Source organism: Halichondria panicea, chromosome 9 (genome assembly GCF_963675165.1).
Source record: "Halichondria panicea chromosome 9, odHalPani1.1, whole genome shotgun sequence".
Taxonomy (NCBI): Eukaryota; Metazoa; Porifera; class Demospongiae; order Suberitida; family Halichondriidae; genus Halichondria; species Halichondria panicea.
In genome coordinates, this window is record NC_087385.1 from 6698589 (window position 1) to 6717929 (window position 19341).

General features: G+C 46.7%; 2 protein-coding genes across 2 annotated transcripts; one reads left to right on the forward strand and one right to left on the reverse strand.

Moving 5' to 3' along the window:
• Positions 1–32: 32 nt before the first annotated feature.
• On the forward strand, positions 33–10535 carry LOC135341857 (netrin receptor DCC-like). Its single transcript, XM_064538533.1, has 24 exons — positions 33–194; positions 256–522; positions 577–897; positions 1046–1339; positions 1396–1546; positions 1655–1791; positions 1934–2203; positions 2635–2910; positions 3130–3402; positions 3631–3791; positions 3995–4115; positions 4222–4488; positions 4693–4968; positions 5165–5440; positions 5583–5828; positions 5886–6137; positions 6600–6899; positions 7140–7430; positions 7482–7867; positions 7980–8208; positions 8435–9104; positions 9298–9455; positions 9929–10066; positions 10141–10535. The coding sequence occupies exons 1-24, from the start codon at positions 113–115 to the stop codon at positions 10365–10367; spliced, it is 6069 nt and encodes a 2022-aa protein (XP_064394603.1). The 5' UTR covers positions 33–112; the 3' UTR covers positions 10368–10535.
• On the reverse strand, positions 10449–19340 carry LOC135341890 (uncharacterized). The gene is made up of 8 exons (XM_064538571.1): positions 18987–19340; positions 18391–18429; positions 14212–14496; positions 13732–13856; positions 13250–13577; positions 11971–13092; positions 11245–11385; positions 10449–10813 (listed from the first exon to the last, which is right to left on the reverse strand). Exons 1-7 carry the CDS (start codon positions 19075–19077, stop codon positions 11249–11251), a joined length of 2127 nt encoding a protein of 708 aa, XP_064394641.1. The 5' UTR covers positions 19078–19340; the 3' UTR covers positions 10449–10813; positions 11245–11248.
• Position 19341: the final 1 nt, after the last annotated feature.

Sequence of the window (19341 nt, forward strand, 5' to 3'; positions counted from 1 at the left end):
ACGCCCCCCCCACACGGCAAAACTTGGGGGTGTGTCTCTACTTGACCTCATTTTATACCCACAAGTGGTTTGTTGACAGCTAGCTAGTGGTTTTTGGAAGTTCCCACAAGAGATGGGAATGCATGCTGTCTTGTGGTGCTGTGCATCTGTCTTGCTGATTTCCTGCTGCATAAAGAGCACCCAGGGCCAAATAGGTGAGCCCCACAAAGTAGACTACTGAGTCGCTGCATTATTACATAACCTCTCCTCCTATAGTGTTTACTAGAATACCAGTTAATACTGTCGTTGCTGAGGGAGCTGCAGCACGCTTCGATTGTGGTTTCTCCGCTTCCGTTCCAGTTGCCATAAGTTGGCGTAGAGATGGCATCGTTTTAACTCCATCAAGTAAATACACGTTCCTTCTGAACAACAGTCTAGTAATCGACCCTACCGAGATGGGAGATGATGTGTCTTACTCCTGTGTTATCATTAACCAGCTCACTGGAGAGTCTGTGCAACAAAGTGCAACACTTAGTTTTGCAGGTATATTAAATAATAAATCTCCACAAGCTTACTATCCGATTCTCACCCTCACAGAGTTCCTGGATGCCTTTGTTACCACTCCTGCAAGCCAAACCGTCAATCAAGGCGGAGTAGGCAGTTTTTTCTGTGTAAACGCAGGCAGCTTACCACCAGCCACAATCATCTGGCAAGTTAATGGTCAAACTCTCACTCCTTCATCACGGATCTTCATTACCTCGTCCACTCTCGATCATCTGACCCCTCCTCGTACGTCTAGCACGCTCTATGTCACTGGAGCACAATCAGCTGATGAAGGAAGCTACACCTGCACTGCTACTAACGACGTTCTACCCGGAGCTACAGCGGTCACTCCAGCAGCGTCTTTAACTATCACACGTAAACATCTCATTATAATCCATGGCCATGCATTGACACTGCAGGCAATTCTCTCCCTCCTTTCTTGTACACTGCCCCCCTCTCTTTATAAGCTTGTAATAGCGAAACTTTTCTATTGATATAAAACACTTGTTTGGTTTTGCTACAGCCACCCCCAGAGCACCTGTGATCACACTCAACCCAGTGGACACAATCCTGGCCTCAGCTGGTCAGTCTGCAACTCTCTCCTGCTCAGCTACTGGGGAACCCCCTCCCATGTACACCTGGACTAGGAACGGGGTACCAGTGTTCCAGTCTTCTAATGTTGCTATTGAGACCACCTTGAGCGGGTCCAACCTAGTGCTACTGAGTGTGCAGAGTCAACATGTGGGCACTTACAGCTGCATCGCAATGAACTCAGAGTCGACTGTCGTTAGTGGCAATGCTACCTTGGAGATTGCCGGTAAATTTGCCTAGATTTCCCAATGACACTCTCCACGTTTGTTTGTCTTCTTACAGTAATTTCGACCACCTTTGAGCTACAACCATCGGACACAGTAGCTGTGATAGGTACCTCCACTATACTCGATTGCTCCCCGCCCACTAGTGTACCACCCGCTAATATCAGCTGGTGGAAGGCCTTCACTCCCATCGTCATCACTGGCCCTAGGTTGGTTAGAATGCTCGTGTCAGCATAATTATTATTATTCATAAGCACTGTGTGTATTCATAAACCCTCCCTCATATAATTATGGGATACATTCATTCATTCGTTCAGGTACCAGGTTCTATCCAACGATAGCCTGTTCATAGCAGATGTGGTGTGGACTGATCAGGGACTGTATCACTGTGCTGCAACCAATCCCATCACTGGAGTCACACGTACCAGCACACCTGCACAGCTGACTGCAATAGGTACGCCCGCCCTCTAGAACCTATTATTATTATTGAGTGTACTTGTTTCCCCAGAGCTTTCCCTCATCGCACAATAGAGTATTAATTTGTAGTTACAAGAAAAACTGTTGGTCAATCAGTACATTAATTCTCTCATGCACAGGTGTTCCGGTGGTGACCCCTGAGGCTATAACAGTTGAGGAGGGACAGTCGGTAACCTTCACCTGTACTGCAGAAGGAGATCCGGCCCCTCAAATCACATGGTACAGGGGAGCCAATCAGATCACGGACGCTTTGTTGCCACGGGTGATACTGACAGAGAATTCTCTCACCATCAGCAGTATCAGTTTGAGTGATGAGGACTACTACACGTGTCGAGCCTTGTTTGGTGACGGGGAGACCACTCAGAGCAAAGCTATCCTTGACGTGTCTTGTAAGTGAGCACTATGGGTACTATCCCCCAATCTCTCTGCCTTGTTACAATCACTGTATTTGTCATCTTCTGTGCGTGTATGTGGTGTCTTTGGACGGCCATAATTTTGGTTTAGATGGTCCAATTTCAACTGTTTAATGATTTTCTGGTAGCTCAAAGTGAGCTTTTTCAGATAGCATATTAATATCAAAGGTCATTTTCGACAAAAAAGCGTGGGCTATAGGTGGGGAAAAAGTGCAAAATAGGGTCCGATAAAAAAAATTGAACTGCACATATCATCTGAAAGAGCGCATTCTAAGCTTTCGGAAAATCAAAAAATTATTGAGATTGGACGAACGGTATGCAAGTTATACTCGTTCAAAGAGTTGTAATCCAACCTTGGCGATATAGACAAATTGAGTGATTACTGTATTTCGTATTTCTTGATGCAGCTGCTCCTATATTCCTGGATCTATCGATTAGTGTTACCGTGGTTACCCCAACGTCTGTTGTGCTCCCTTGCCAAGTGTTCCCTGATCCAACCATCTCATTCTCGTGGAGTTTCTCTGGAGAGGCAGTTGTCCTCACTAGCTCGGGGAACTACAGACTGTTGGAGAATGGGAGCCTCTGGATCATAGATGTGAGCAGTGATGATGCCGGAGCCTACACCTGTGTTGCCATGAACAATATGGGCAGGGCAGAGGGAACAGTGAGTCTGGAAGTGCAAGGTAATCAGATTTTACTATGTATAGTAATACATAACCTTTTTGCTGTACCTATATTGAGCCTTATTTGTTTGCAGCCATAGCATTTCTGTTGTTTCAGGAATGTACATGTAACTGATCCTATTATTAAACGCTGGATAATTTTGACACTTCAATTATTATATTATTGTATTGAGAGAGCAATTTGACAGTGAGTGTCCTCCCCCTCCTTCCCCGCTACAGTTCCACCGATGATAGCGGCTGTTGATCGTTTTGTCAATGTCACGATCGGCTCCACTGCAACACTCAGCTGTACTGCATCAGGCAACCCAGTGCCCGGGCTCAGCTGGTCACGTGACGGACAGCAGCTGACAACTAGCGGCCGATATCTCATCTCATCTGATCAGAGAATGCTGAGTCTACTGAATGCCCAGATGGAGGACGAGGGAGTGTACGTGTGTGGAGCCTCCAGTGCAGTGGGCAGTGCATCTGATGTGGTTACCTTGGACGTTCAAGGTGAGAGGAAATCTATACTCTAGGATGCAGACCACCTCCAACTAATCATGTTGTTCTCTTAATCATTTGCTGCTTCTGTTGCAACTATGGTTATTATCAGCTTCACTAATTTCAGCCTGTTTATTCTATAGCTATAGATCTAGTATTGAACTTATAACCATCTACAGTATTATTCCAGGATGCATGCCATAAGTTAATACCTGACTACTGCCCTCACTCCCCATGCAGCTGTCCCAGTGGTCCAAGTGTCTCCTCCCACTCAAGAGTTGCTGGCTGGCTCCATGGCTACCTTCTCGTGCTCTGTGTCAGCTGGTGACCCTCCTCCCAGTGTACGGTGGCTCAATGCACAGTCTGTCAATGTCATCAACTCCAACAACCCAAGAATACAGGTACCAAAACATCATTGTTAGTACTCAGTGTAGCTAATAAGCTAGGATTGGCCAGCAACTTCAGTGTTTATGTATAACCTTTTGTATACATGTACTCTATGATTCGTTTAACATTCCACTGATAAATTTCTCCTTTTACTTACAAAAGGTTGTAATGGTATTTGTACAATCCTTGTTGTGTGATTGTTATAATTATTATACAGGTGCTAGGGGACCTCAGCCTGGTCATATCTGATGTCCAGCTGGAGGACGCACAGCAGTATGTGTGTGAGGCCAGCAATGCTCTCGGCTCTGATATTGACTTGGCGCTGCTCACTGTTTTGGGTAAGCTACCAGTGTTACAATGTAGACTGGCCCACCAGACTAACAGCCTCTATTAGTGGAGAGTGACCCACCAGACTATTGACTGATACAAATCTCTGCCTTACAGCTGCTCCAAGTGTGTCTATTTCCCCATCGATTACGTCCATCCAAGGAGACCCCCTGACTCTCAACTGCAATTCGATTGGCTGGCCTACACCAGCTGTTGTGTGGTCTAAAGATGCGGAGGAGTTGAGTTTGGATGCTAGGGTCCGAGTAACCAGCGATGGACAGTTGACCTTCTCCAGTGTTGTGGCTAGTGACTCTGGAAGGTACACCTGCACAGCCAGCAATGAGCTCGGCATGGAAGCTGCTTCCACTGTTCTCTCTGTGCAAGGTATGTCAGGCTCTAACTTTGAAAGGTTGATTCTTTGCTTTATTGCACTAGCTATAGCTCATTATATTAAACCCCGAGCTAGCTAGCTACAAAGCTATATACGGTAATTCAACTTGATAGCATTTTCAACTTGAGAGGGATTGTCCGGATATTTAGAACTATAAAAGATATTGTTGTAAGTCCATATTCTTATTCCTTGTACAGTTCGTCCAACCATCTTACCAACGCCTGCAATGGTCGTATTTAATCAAGGAGACACTGTCATCTTGGAATGCGTTTCCATGGGGATTCCTCAGCCGGCAGTGTCCTGGTTCCAAGACTCTGTTCCAGTTCCAACTCCAGACAATGTCCGTATATCTCAGGCTGAGGATGACAGTCTGGTGATCAACGGCGTGATCAAAAGCGATGAGGGGCAGTATATCTGTCAGGCTAGCAACTCTGCCGGCACTGTATCTGCAGCCATCACTCTGGTGGTCAATGGTGGGTCTACTTACATGTAGTACTCTCTGTACTTGTGTAAGGAGGTGATGGTAGAACTATTCTCCTAGTGTCTCAGCTTTGAAATATTGTGCATATACCCCAATGTACAATTAGTATAGGCCACTTCCTCATCTGATCTACATACACAAGAACATGTACCAGTGTGTTAAGAGAACTCACTCCCTTCCCTACACAGTGTCTCCCACTGTAACAGCACTCGAGCGTTTCGTAACGGCAGTAGAGGGGAGTGTGGTCACGCTGGCATGCACAGCCACGGGAGACCCGTTCCCAATCCTCACCTGGACCAGGAATGGAATGGAGATTAATGGAATGGACGGACAGTTTGCACTGGAATCAGATGGAGCAGTGCTCGTAGTGCAGAGTGTGGGGGTGGAGGATGAGGGGGCGTTCCAGTGCCATGCCTCCAACGTTGCAGGAACAGCTGTGGACACTGTCAACCTCAATGTCATAGGTAGTGCCCTGGGTTAACACACAATACATGTACGTGCACACAGCCCCATCTTCATCACTGTCCCCCATTCTCCACCCTCTTTATAAGTAGCCTGTAGACAACAGGTACTAACTAACTTCATGATATATATCCCTTCGTACAGTTCCGCCCACCTTCACCCCCCCGCTCATGAACAGCAGTGTAGTGGAGGGCTCCACCCACTCCCTCACATGCCTGGCCGATGGAGACCCCCCTCCCCTCATCGTGTGGTCACGTGACATGCAGGTCCTATCAACTGATGGCACTCTAACATTTGCAGCTGTATCTCGTGAGGATTCGGGTACTTACCGTTGTACAGCCAGCAACACAGCTGGAGTTAACACACAAGACGTCTACTTGGACGTTCTCTGTAAGTTAGTCGTTTGTGCTAACAAATTTAACTAATTGATAATTTCTTCTTTTGTAGATGAGCCAGAAATTGTTCAGTTGACGAGCTCGCTGTCTGTACATGTGAATGGCGATATTCAGTTGTTGTGTGTAACCAATGGCAACCCTCCTCCTGCTATCAGTTGGTTGCTGAATGGAGCTCTCATTTCCACGGCTACTGAGTCAGTGTACATGATATCACCTGTGATAGCTGAGTCAGCAGGAGAGTACAGCTGTATGGCTAGCAACAGTGTGAGCACAGTCACTGCTACTCTTACACTCACTGTACTGTGTAAGTTACTAATTAGTCCTGTAGTTATTGTGAGGAGGAAATGCTCCAAGAAAAAGCATGGGCTATTATTGTGTGTATCTTTGGACGGCCATAATTTGGGTTTGGATGGTCCAATTTGAGCAATTTAATGATTTTCTGGTAGCTTAAAGTGAGCTCTTTCAGATGGCATATTAAAATCAAAGATCATTTTTGAGGCCGTTTTCAACAAAAATGCGTGGGCTATAGGTGGGGGAAAAGTGCAAAATGGGGTCCGAAAAACATTTTTGAACTGAACATATCATCTGAAAGAGCTCGTTCTAAGCTTCGGAAAATCCAAAAAAATTTTAAGATTGGACGAACGGTACGCAAGTTATTGTCGTTCAAAGGATTGTTATCCAACCTTGATAGCTAAGTTAGGATTGTGCATTAATTTTTCACAATTAACTGAGCTGTGTACGTACTTGTCTCCCTCCGTGTGTGCAGTTCCACCCTCCCCTCCCACACTGCTCACTGTAACGGCCACTTCCAGTTCCTCCATCACTGTGGAATGGACCCCCCCCTCTAACAATGGGGGAAGCCCCATTACTGGCTACGCTGTGGACTACCGGCCGCAACAGAGCTCTGATCCCGTGTTCACAGCTGTGAGTGCCGAGGAGGATACTGGAGCAGCTGTGCTGTCTGACCTCTCACCCTTCATGACGTATGACGTGCGAGTACGAGCAGTGAATGTGGTTGGATCCAGTGGGCCCAGTGCTATCCTGACTGCAACAACTCACCCAGATGGTCAGTGTTCATAATTATGGTGGTGTACATGTGGATCAGCAATTTTTTGGGGCCCAAATTGTTCACTAATTTTTCTGACAAAAAGTATGGAATAATAAATGGGTGTTCAAAGTTACCATAACTTGTGTTAGGAACGTCCAGCTAAAGATGCATTTATAGTAGCTTTAAATTAGTACTACTACAACAAAATTACGGTGTTCTGAAGGTTAATAATTTTGTCTCCCTCTCTTTCTCTCACAGCTCCAGCTGCTCCCGGCAATGTACGCATCACCAGCTCCACATTCTCCAGCATCAGCCTAGTGTGGGAGACTCCAGATCCTCTCAATGGGAACTTTGCAGCATATGAACTTCGCTTTGGTGATGAGACAACATTTGGAACAGATGTACAAGAGAGGTTACTCTTCACTACTCAGTCGAGACTGATGGGACTGAGTGTGGGTGTGATCTATCTGGTGGAGGTGCGGGCGGGGACAGTGAGTCTTATTGGAGAGATCTTGTGGGGACCTTTCGTTGCCCTCAGGGTGCTTAATGGTGAGTGTGTATTTATGGCTAGTTTGTACCATCCATGTTCATGCACTGCAGGCATGGTAATTGAGATGGTGACTGGACCACCACCTACCACACCCCCTCCACCTACCACACCCCCACCTATCACACCCCCTCCACCCACTACACCCCCACCCACCACACCCCCTCCACCCACTACTGAGCCGCCCACCACTCCCGAGCCCACTGAAACCACACCCTTCATCACATCAGCGCCTGAACCTGTTACCAGCTCTTCAGAAGTCATCTCTCCATCTCCCTCCACAACGCCCACACCAGTCACACTGCCCACACCTCCACTCCTCACGACAATGACTCCAATGCCCACCCCCTCTGTGCTAACTCCTCCCACTATTGTACCATCGCTGGTGACTGCCTTGGTTCCTCCTGGCACTGAGGGACAGATACTCGTCTACTGGAGAGTGAGTCTATAGATCTGAAAATTGTGTTTGCATAATTTTACAGAATTACAGTCTTGTGGCAAATATTCAGCTTTGGTATTGTTTTTGTGCCTATTCCCTCCCGTGTACACAGGAGCCGACATCTGGACTAGACACTTTCATCGGCTATCAGATCCTCCTCTCTCCCGCACCACCCTCCACTGTGACCACACCCATTTTTGCTGGCAAGACTCCAATAAGTGGAACTCATATCATATCCGGACTGGAGGCTGGGACCACGTACACTGTAACCGTGGCGACCTACAACGAGGACGGCCTGGGGCCATTGACAGCCACCACTACTGCTACCACTCCTGAGTCAGGTGATACAAATACTCTATTCTGGGGGAGTATTTGATAGTTAATGAAATCCATAAAAAAAAAAATATACAAGTCTTCTGCGTTACCCCAAAATACAGCCGTTTTGGATGAGAGCCCGTAATTTATGTATAAGTACTCTCAGTTTAGAATGATACACTTTGGTTAGCTCAGCGTCTACAATTAATATCTGCGTACAAGTTGCCACACCCTATCTCCCTTGTACTGTAGTGCCCACTCAGCCGAGGCAAGTGCAAGTGACCCTGCTGAATCAGCAAGGTGTGTTTATCAACTGGCTACCACCGAATCCGACCAATGGGATTATCATCGACTACACGGTCAGGTTATCTAGTGAGCCTTCTGGAGAGCTACTGAGAACGACCATAGTGAGCTTGGAAATAGTCAACTTTGGCAGTTTGGATCTGACCAACCTATTCTACAGCGTCACAGTGACTGCTCGTACCATTGCTGGAGTGGGTCCGGAATCAGAACCAGTATTTTTTGGTACGGAACCGATATCTACTACAATGGAACCAGTGTCTACAATGGAACCCACAAGTGATGGTACTACATCCTCTGAGCCAACCGATCCTTTACCCACGCCCTCACAAAGCACATCCACTCCCCTCACAAGCTCCACACCCTCACGCAGTACACCCACCCCCCTCACAAGCTCCACGCCCTCACAGCAGCCGCCTGAAACTACATTTCCAGCCGTTTTCGATGACACCTACTACATAGTTCGTATTGTCCCTCCTGTGGTGATTGGTATCTTCCTGATTGCTATGCTGGTGGTCACAATCATCCTCTATGTCCACATACGTAACGCTAACGAGAGGAAGAGGAAAGGATTGTACCAGTTCTCAGAGTTTAACAATGCTTCAGAGGGTCAAGAAATGCAGTAAGTCATCATTCTGTTATCTTTTTACTGCTATTTGAAAATACAGTAAGATAGATAAGTCTTCCCCTCACCATTATACACACAACTGCTGACACCTGCATGCCCCCAAGAAGGTTGCTGTACATGTACATACATGCATCCCTGCTAACTGATTAGTATGCAATGTTAAGACTGGTTTTGCGTGTTTCCTAAGGGAACTGACCCTGAATGGTGAGAGAGTGGTGGTGTCAGATGATGTCAAGACCTCGGCCTATCATGTCAAGGAGGCTCTCAATGCTAACTTCTCCTACTCCCCACCCACCAAAGTGGAGGACAGCAGAGACGACATAGACGAACCAGACATCGGAGTAGGTAAGTGATTCTCCGAAATGGGCCTGTTTTGATAGCTAACTTTGAGTGTTCTTTGGAGCCATAATTTAGGTTTGGATGGTCCAATTTCAACTTTTTAATGATTTTCTGGTAGCTCAAAGTGAGCTCTTTCAGATGGCATATTAAAATCAATGGTCATTTTTGAGGCCGTTTTCAACAAAAAAGCGTGGGCTATAGGTGGGGGAAAGTGCAAAATGGGGTCCGAGAATTTTTTTAGCTGAACATATCATCTGAAAGTGCTTTTTCTAAGCTTTTCGAAAATCAAACAATTTTTGAGATTGGACAAACGGTACGCAAGTTATTGTCGTTTAAAGAGTTATCCAAACCTATAGTGATTTTCCAAAAATTTAATGTTTGAGTGCTCATAATTGTGTGTAATAATAATTATGCTAGTATCCCTTAACACGTATGAAGGACAGATAATTTCCTCTACTTTGCCTCCCCCACTCCTCCAGAGCTGCACCAGGAAGGTGAGGGGGTGGACAGACTCTCTCCAGTGGGACGGGATGCACTGGAGGAGCCTTCCTCACGACCTGACAGTGAGGAGGTGTTCCTTCCTCATGTCTCCAACAGCCATACACCTCCCAGTCCAGGTATGTGTTCAAAGCTAGCCTACCATAAACTAACTACAGAATTGCTATCATCTACCCCTCCTCTCCCGACACAGGTGGGTACACTAACACTTATGTTGAGGTGGAGAGCATTCGGGCCAAGAAGTCTCAAGACAGAGCAGCCACACCCACACAACAGACCCCACCTAGAGTGACCTTTGACCCCAGTCTCGGACTCTCATCGGGTGGCCTAATGGAGACCAGAATAGGAACAGTAGGAACCACTAGGAACACGAGTCGGCAGTACCCTAATGGATCAGAAGTGTCTGCTCAGATGTATTAGAGGCTATAAACTTTTACAAACTTAATTTTTTTACCTCCCAGACCTCATTTTTAGAACACAGAATTAATTAGTTTTGTCACATAATGTTAACATCATTTCATCATAATTATTTATAATATGCACAAGTTGTTAGTCTGTATTAATTATACTGATTCAAGGACAAAGTGATGGATGTACAATGCAGTGTGTTGTAGAGTGTGTTCTAGACAATGCCTGGGTGAAGGTACGTAGGTACAGTACATGTAATGGGACTGTATACTATTGTATGGAAGGAGACACAATGATAACAATAATAAACAGCACTGGTGTTCGTGTTCACTACAGTGTGGGTGGAGTTATGTGCTGATAATGGGAGGAGCCATGGGAGGGGCTTAGTGAAAGGTGGGTGTGGCTTGGCAGGTGATTCATTCGTATGATGTGCGTTGTTAGGGTGTGAGGTGAGGGAACTGTGTGTGTGTGTGTGTGAGGGGGTGGTTAATGACAATTAATGAAGCATACAATGTAGCTTGTAGTCTAAACACACACACAAAGTAGGGGTGGGTGATTCTCAATAAGAGGCAGACCATCACCACACACACAAAGTAGGGGTGGGTGATTCTCAATAAGAGGCAGACCATCACCACACACACAAAGTAGGGGTGGGTGATTCTCAATAAGAGGCAGACCATCACCACACACACAAAGTAGGGGTGGGTGATTCTCAATAAGAGGCAGACCATCACCACACACACAAAGTAGGGGTGGGTGATTCTCAATAAGAGGCAGACCATCACCACACACACAAAGTAGGGGTGGGTGATTCTCAATAAGAGGCAGACCATCACCACACATGTACATGTATACCTACTGTCAGAGTGGATCAAGTTGAGCAACTTACATGTTTATACCTGCTTGAACACATGATGTGGTTTGTATCCAGTGCCGACCTCACTGACTGTCTCCCTGCTCTCTGGCGAGTGGGAGGTATCGTGGAGCATGCCCACACCCACGTCCGAGGTGGCCCCTCGATGGTCCCATGCTGTAAGGAGGGGGAGGTACACTGACACACACACACACAAAGATCTACATTGTATATACAGTAAAACTAATACATGTAAGTATGAAATGAGCCCAGAACAAGTAATATAATTTTATGTGAACCGCTTATTGTGGTTTGCTGTTTTCACAATACAGCTACAAATTGCAGTGTACTTGTACAAGTATAGAAAGATGAAAGACACCACTACACACACAAGTGCACATACACACATACACACACCTAACCACACACACACACCGTACACGTTCACACACACACACACTACAGTACGGATGCCAAGACAGTGCACAACATCAAAGCTGAAGTGGCAAGTTGTTTACTGACGATACAAGGCTCTCAGGCAACCAAATACGCACATACATGTACATGTATCTAAGGTGGTTGTGCTGACAGTTATTACTAGATAACGTTTCCCACATCTATAAGGGTACTGAAAACAATACACCACCTATTACTGTATCTCAAGGCTCACACCCACACACACGTGCACACATAGGCACACACACACACCCACACACACATGCACACATAGGCACACACAGGCACACAGGCACACTGGCTCACCTGGGGAGCCTCCTCTCTCACTGTTACTGGACACAGAGAGCTCAATGGATGTCTCACTGAACAACGACTCTCGTCCCTGCGACCGTACGCTCCTGTCTCGATCTTGGTGGGTGGGGTTATGGGGTGGGGCCCGGGGAATCATACTACTCCCCTCAGTTCTCTCAGAGAAATTGCTAAATTCAGATTCGACAATGGAGCCATTGGTAGCCAAGCCACCACGATACGGATATTGGGCCATTTCCAAACTTTGTTTTCTAGCTACACCATTTTGCCCATAGCTGCTGCCACTGTGTAGACTAGCTTCCACGCTCGAGTCAAGAGGACGAATATAGACTTCAGGCTTCTCTTCAAAGATAGGGAAGTGTCCATCACTGCGCATGTGCTTCATGCCGCCTGGTTTTGGATGGCCTGCGTGATGGCTGCCCATGGAGCGGGGAAGTGTGTTCTGCCCTGGAGGGGTTGTGAGGACTCCGCCCCCACTGTCCATCCTCGCTCTAAGCTCCATCGAGCTGTGTGTGAGGGGAGGGGGCGAGTGAGCAGGGGGTGGGGGTAAATTCCCTCCTCTCGGACCTACAACACGGTGTTGGGTTGCACTAGCACTGGCTGAACGAACCAGAGAGTTAGAGTCTCCTCGAGAAAGAGTGCTCCCATTGTGTTCTGGCACCTCGTACGGAGAAGGCATTCCATCGCCGACAGTAACAGCTCTTGTTCGCTGCTGAGGTTGGGAGAAGAGTGGAATAGAGGCAGTGGGAGAGAAAACGGACGAAGAAGCACTCTGATTGGTTAGCGTGCGTTGTATCGGAGCAAAATTAGGGTCTGTACCATCAGACAATATTGGGAGAGGGCCGGGGTGGGGCAATTTGGGGGCAGGGGTAAAGTTAGGTGTCGCGAGTCCATTACCGAAAGCCAGTGGTTCTTGATTGTGGAAATGCTGACACGTCTGTCTAGTCGGACTGGGTCCGTTGCTTGGCGGTGAGAGAGGGAGAGGTCGGTTAACAAAGGAAGCTTGAGTGAGGACTACAGAGGGACTGATCAGACCTCCCGGGGGGGACATCGAGGAACTGGGGGAGCGGCGCTCTTGGAGGGGGATAGCGTTAGTGAACCCTCGGTGGCTTGCTAGCTCTGTGTGTGTGTGTGTGTGTGTGTGTGTGTGTGGTGAGTGTGTGTGTGTGTGTGTGTGGGGGGGGGGGTTAGAATGCTAAAATTGAATTATAATGCTCAAGCTGTGGGCTTAATTGCTGGCCATCCATGTAGCTACTAAATTACACATCATCCTCACCTTTGCAGTAAGTCACACTTCTTCTACGAGTCTCGTGAATCTTCTTAAATATCACCACGTTGATGACAATGATAATCACCACGAAGATGATACCAGGGACAATGATGTATACAAACGGATATTCAAGGAGGGCCGCTGGGGAACCATCTCCAATAGTGAACGTTCTGGCAGCAGACACCTCATCTGATTGGTTACCCTGACCATTGAAGGCAGTCACTTGAACAGCATAGTCTCCATTGTCCAGTGTAAGGAATTGCTCAGCAAGGGGGAAGTTGACCTGTCTGTCAGTAGGTATGGAGTTAGGACTCCCAGGTTGAAAGATGTACACCTGCAATACACACAGGGAAGAATAGCCACAACTGAAAGCTTGTAACAGTATAAGTCTTTATTTATACACATATACAAATATAGAGAACATGCACACACCCTAGCACACTAGGAGAGAGGTGGACAATAGCTATACAGGGACTGCAATGACTTACCAGGTACCCTCCGACGTTTCCATTCCAAGCATCGTGCGGAATGTGGTTCCATTGTATTCGTACCAGGTTTGGAACATTGTTAAAGTTGGGAGTCGCGTTGAGGTTAGACACAGATGCACTCGGCTCTGTACAGTACAACAACCAATAGCAAAGCAGTGGCATAGGATGGGAGCAAATAATAATAATTATTATCATAATATAATAGCGGGTTATTTTCGTACGGTGGAAATGTTCGTATTTTTTGTAATGTAGAATATCAAACATTATCTGAAAATTAAAACTGCGAAATTATTCTACCGCAATAGCTTCAACGTCACTATCCTGAGCTGTACGCATATTTAATTGGGTAGTTCATACGAAAATTTGCACCAACGACAATTACCCGCTTTATGGTAAATGGTTCGGGACCTCTGCATAAACATGGCTCCAATGTACACACACACACACACAGTCTATATGGACATGTACTGTAGCACTCACTGCCTGAGAGGGTTTGGAAGGGGGTGACTGGTGCACTGAGAGCTCCGTATTGGCCACTACCACACATCACACGCACTTGCACACTGTGCACTGTGTAGCTCTTCAAGTTTCCCAGAAGAATGGTAGATTCCATTCTGTCCACCGCGATCGAGGAATAGCGAGTGCTACTGACTTCTTGATAGAGCACCTGATAGGAGTCATCACTAGCCAGGCTGTTCAGGCCGTTCCACGATATCTGAGCTGACTCTGATGAGACGTCAGTCACTCGAACATTCTGTGGTGTACCTGTGTGTGTAGGCAGGGGGGAGGTTAGGTGCTGGGAAAGCAGCAAAATAAAACACTAACTATCCCTATCTATTTCCAAGCAGGGGGTAGTTACCATACTAGGTGAGCAAACAAGTAATGGATGACAGGTGCCTGACTGTCTGAAGAGCACACACAACAAACAGCTAGCACATATTATATATAATTTATATAGATTAAGAGCACGTTATTGGCACACCCTTAGAGCCAGACACACACACAGACTATGAGCAGTACTAGCCGACCTAATACAAATTAGGAACTGTAATTAGATGAAAAGCAGGAGCATACCACAAAACTCAAGACAACAAGTTGGCTACTGAGTAAACACACAGTGGACCTAGAGATACAAGCACACCTACACACACACACACACACATGCTCAGAGGGTCAGTGAGGCAGCTAATTGTGCTATGGGGAGTGCCAGAAATAAAGTAATTTTAAACATCCAGACAAGAGTCTCCCAGCAATAGCAACCCTGGCCTCTAGGTCTCTCTACCCCACACACTCAATGAGGTGGCACTGGAACATGGGAGCACATTAAGAGAGCCTGGGATCTAATCAGTTGAGGGCACTCGACCAATCGACCAGCAGTAACAGTATAGACAGAGCTGATCAGTCAACCATAAGATATGGATTGTTGCCATAACTGTAAGTGTTCTGTTACTTCCTCTGACATAGAAAGCACAAAGTAACACCTCTACACACTCAACATGAAGTGAGGCCTATTAGATGCAGTCCTATAGACACTGAGAGACTGCAGACAAGTATTGAATGGTCACACAATGAACAGCCTGTCCCCACACACACACACACACACACACACTAGGGGAGCATGGTAGGAGTCAGCAACAATAGTGAAAGACAACCAGAGACATAATTATGCTTGAGAACAATTGCAAGAGAAAGCACCTTTATAACAATGCTGCTGAAGCTAGCCAATCAACAGTACCAGGTGTGAGACACATCTCTAATTTCCACGTGAATTCCACAAATCGGTTAATATAAACACACCCTTTAAATGACACTAGCTGGCCTGACACGTAAGACCTCCTAGGAATGTACTACTGGTGAGTAAATATCCACCATAATAGAATATCATCTGACACACAAACACAGGGGCAGTGCATTGCAATGTCATCACCTCCAGATCATAAACCACAGTACTAATAGGCAACTGACGCACGTAACCAGGTAACCAAATTTGGCTTTAATAGGCAGACTGTTTAACCAACAAACTCAGGCAATAATTGCATAGCATAGCCCTGACTGAGTGGGCTAGGGGCACACATAGCATAGCCCTGACTGAGTGGGCTAGGGGCACACATAGCATAGCCCTGACTGAGTGGGCTAGGGGCACACATAGCATAGCCCTGACTGAGTGGGCTAGGGGCACACATAGCATAGCCCTGACTGAGTGGGCTAGGGGCACACATAGCATAGCCCTGACTGAGTGAGCTAGGGGCACACATAGCATAGCCCTGACTGAGTGGGCTAGGGGCACACATAGCATAGCCCTGACTGAGTGGGCTAGGGGCACACATAGCATAGCCCTGACTGAGTGGGCTAGGGGCACACATAGCATAGCCCTGACTGAGTGAGCTAGGGGCACACATAGCATAGCCCTGACTGAGTGGGCTAGGGGCACACATAGCATAGCCCTGACTGAGTGGGCTAGGGGCACACATAGCATAGCCCTGACTGAGTGGGCTAGGGGCACACATAGCATAGCCCTGACTGAGTGAGCTAGGGGCACACATAGCATAGCCCTGACTGAGTGGGCTAGGGGCACACATAGCATAGCCCTGACTGAGTGAGCTAGGGGCACACATAGCATAGCCCTGACTGAGTGGGCTAGGGGCACACATAGCATAGCCCTGACTGAGTGGGCTAGGGGCACACATAGCATAGCCCTGACTGAGTGGGCTAGGGGCACACATAGCATAGCCCTGACTGAGTGAGCTAGGGGCACACATAGCATAGCCCTGACTGAGTGGGCTAGGGGCACACATAGCATAGCCCTGACTGAGTGAGCTAGGGGCACACATAGCATAGCCCTGACTGAGTGGGCTAGGGGCACACATAGCATAGCCCTGACTGAGTGGGCTAGGGGCACACATAGCATAGCCCTGACTGAGTGGGCTAGGGGCACACATAGCATAGCCCTGACTGAGTGGGCTAGGGGCACACATAGCATAGCCCTGACTGAGTGGGCTAGGGGCACACATAGCATAGCCCTGACTGAGTGGGCTAGGGGCACACATAGCATAGCCCTGACTGAGTGGGCTAGGGGCACACATAGCATAGCCCTGACTGAGTGGGCTAGGGGCACACATAGCATAGCCCTGACTGAGTGGGCTAGGGGCACACATAGCATAGCCCTGACTGAGTGGGCTAGGGGCACACATAGCATAGCCCTGACTGAGTGAGCTAGGGGCACACATACGCAGGTGCCCAGTACGTCATGTACGCACATTGTAGGCATGAAATGAACCATACCCACCCACACACAGGTCCAACTGTACCCGCCCACACACTGGTCCACTGTGTCATCACGAGTGAACACATCGTGATCAATAATGCACGAAAGGAATTTACTAATAATGAGGCAATGAGAGTGGCAATGAGAGTGGCTATAGACAATGCTGGACACAGTATGATGACACAGTATGATGACACACTCCGATGCAGTCCACCCGCTACACACGATGACAGAGCTAACATGTCCCACGCCACAAGCTATAACAACTGCTATTCATGTATAATTATATACACATCTCTGGGGAACTATTAGAAATATAAACTGTCAGGTTACAGACAGGATTACTCAATTGATTAGACATGACATAACAGGCACACCCTAAGCAAACCAGTAATTATAAGCTAATACCAGTAATTATAAGCTAATACCAGAGGGAGACAGAGCTTCAGTGAATTAGCCACTGATAGCTTAGACACTATAATAAACAGACTATGGCAGCAACGTACGTACAATTATGTGTGCGAGAAGAAAGTTTCAAAGGAGATATATTATTTTGGCAGTGCCTAGTTGTACTGAGTATGTGCACACAGAGAGTATGACAGTACAGTAGCCCATGAGGCTGCTACTGAATATATAACCTATAATAGGCTTGCTTCCATTAACGACAGAGTAATTTGTTGCATGTTATTTCCAAGCCTGTTCAATAGCTGTAGTGTCTCATGTTGCCTATGCACACCCAAATTAGAGGGGTGAGCCTAAACTGCAATACAGGGCCATCAATGCAAGCCAGCAAGGGGCTGCCAATAACATCTGTACCTACACATTTTCAAGCGTACTCTGAAAGATATCAAGATGTGAGAGCCTAGGGAAACAAACAAAAGGTGAAGTAGTTTACACAAGGGAGAAGGTACACTGTAAACATCAACACAGACAGCAAATACAGCATGATCATCATCTACATTGTAGGTCAGAGGATGTCCCCCCCCCCCCCCCCCCCCCTGGGCAATAAGACACTTGATAGGCCTAATGTGCTCCAGCGGGCAATAGCTATTAATTAAGCTCAGACCAAACTGGTCAGAAGATGTTCACAAACTGTGACAATGATGCAGCAACGGAACTGAGATGTATTAGGTACCACACAGGGAACAGAATGTGACACACAAAGAGGACAGCTGTGTTGGTGCTAACAATAAAGTGATATAAGACTGAGGAATGTCACAGTCAAAGGATTCCTCACTAGTGGCAGTTGTTGGGGAGTGCCTAACCGGCTCATCATATTACAGGCCACTGCAATTACAGGTCTACCACATTCTGCTACTTATTAGGTTACATGTACATGAGGTACATAAGTAAGGGTAGCAAAGCATACTGTATTGACTGTACTGTACACTCACCTGCTCTAGTACACGATGCTGTTCGATTAATCTCCGAAACTGTGGGAAAAGAAAAAGAGAAAGTAACATAATTTTTATTCATAACATTACCCACAATGACATAGTTATCAGAATGATACCATCCTCCCTTAGTGAAAACACAACCAGCACAACACTCTATGGTTTTATTACAGGAATATAACTCAAACAAACTGTTTCCTTTTCACTGATCCACTTAAAAGAAATATCAGTCATGGCGTTAAGCACACCTCTGTACACTTAGTCCCACAATAAAGGGTTTGGGAAATATAATACAAACTCCTCTACAAATGTACACACATTGTACAACACAAAGAAACCATTGTCCCTTGATAATGTGGGGGGAGAGTTGCACTGTACACACACACACACCTGAAGACCTCAAAGAGGCCCTGTAATTACACACATCTAAACCTTGTCTCTATGGAGCATTAAGTACATGCCCTCCCCCCTCTCTCTCTGATCATGCTCTAAGCTAGCTACATTGCAGCTGTATCGTGAGTGTTACTGTATGCATATCATTATTGTTATTATTATGACAACGAGAGATCGACACTCCCTACTCCACTCTTGCTTACCATCTCCTGATCCTGTAGCTTGCTGATGTGCTGGAGCCAATAGCAAGGATAGCAACAGCAGAGCAGGGAGGAGATGACAACTCTTCACCATTGTCGTCTTGGGGCTTGTTGGTATTTCAATATAAATGTGTGCAATCTTCTTGCTTGGGGAATGATTCTTGTGAGACTGCCCAGCCACAATATTCCAGTCCTTGGGTCAATAGTCCAAATACACACACACAGCTAAGTACAGACGGCCGGCTGAAGACTCTCTCTTAGTGTTCTCAGAGACAATTATATCTACTGCTTTTTAGACACGTTGTCGTTGATTGATGTTTATAATTATGTGTCCTAGAGGAAATGACCTCAGTAATTA

Bases quoted from the DNA above. Each gene is read 5' to 3' on its own strand.
- LOC135341857 (XM_064538533.1), top strand. From the start codon at position 113: ATGGGAATGCATGCTGTCTTGTGGTGCTGTGCATCTGTCTTGCTGATT. The intron at 1,547-1,654 runs GTTGGTTAGAAT...TCATTCGTTCAG, and splicing joins ATCGTCATCACTGGCCCTAG to GTACCAGGTTCTATCCAACG. The intron at 4,116-4,221 runs GTAAGCTACCAG...TCTGCCTTACAG, and splicing joins GGCGCTGCTCACTGTTTTGG to CTGCTCCAAGTGTGTCTATT.
- LOC135341890 (XM_064538571.1), bottom strand. From the start codon at position 19,077: ATGGTGAAGAGTTGTCATCTCCTCCCTGCTCTGCTGTTGCTATCCTTG. The intron at 14,497-18,390 runs GTGAGTGTACAG...CTACACACACAG, and splicing joins AGCATCGTGTACTAGAGCAG to GTACACCACAGAATGTTCGA. The intron at 13,578-13,731 runs GTAAGTCATTGC...TGTGTATTGCAG, and splicing joins GAAACGTCGGAGGGTACCTG to GTGTACATCTTTCAACCTGG.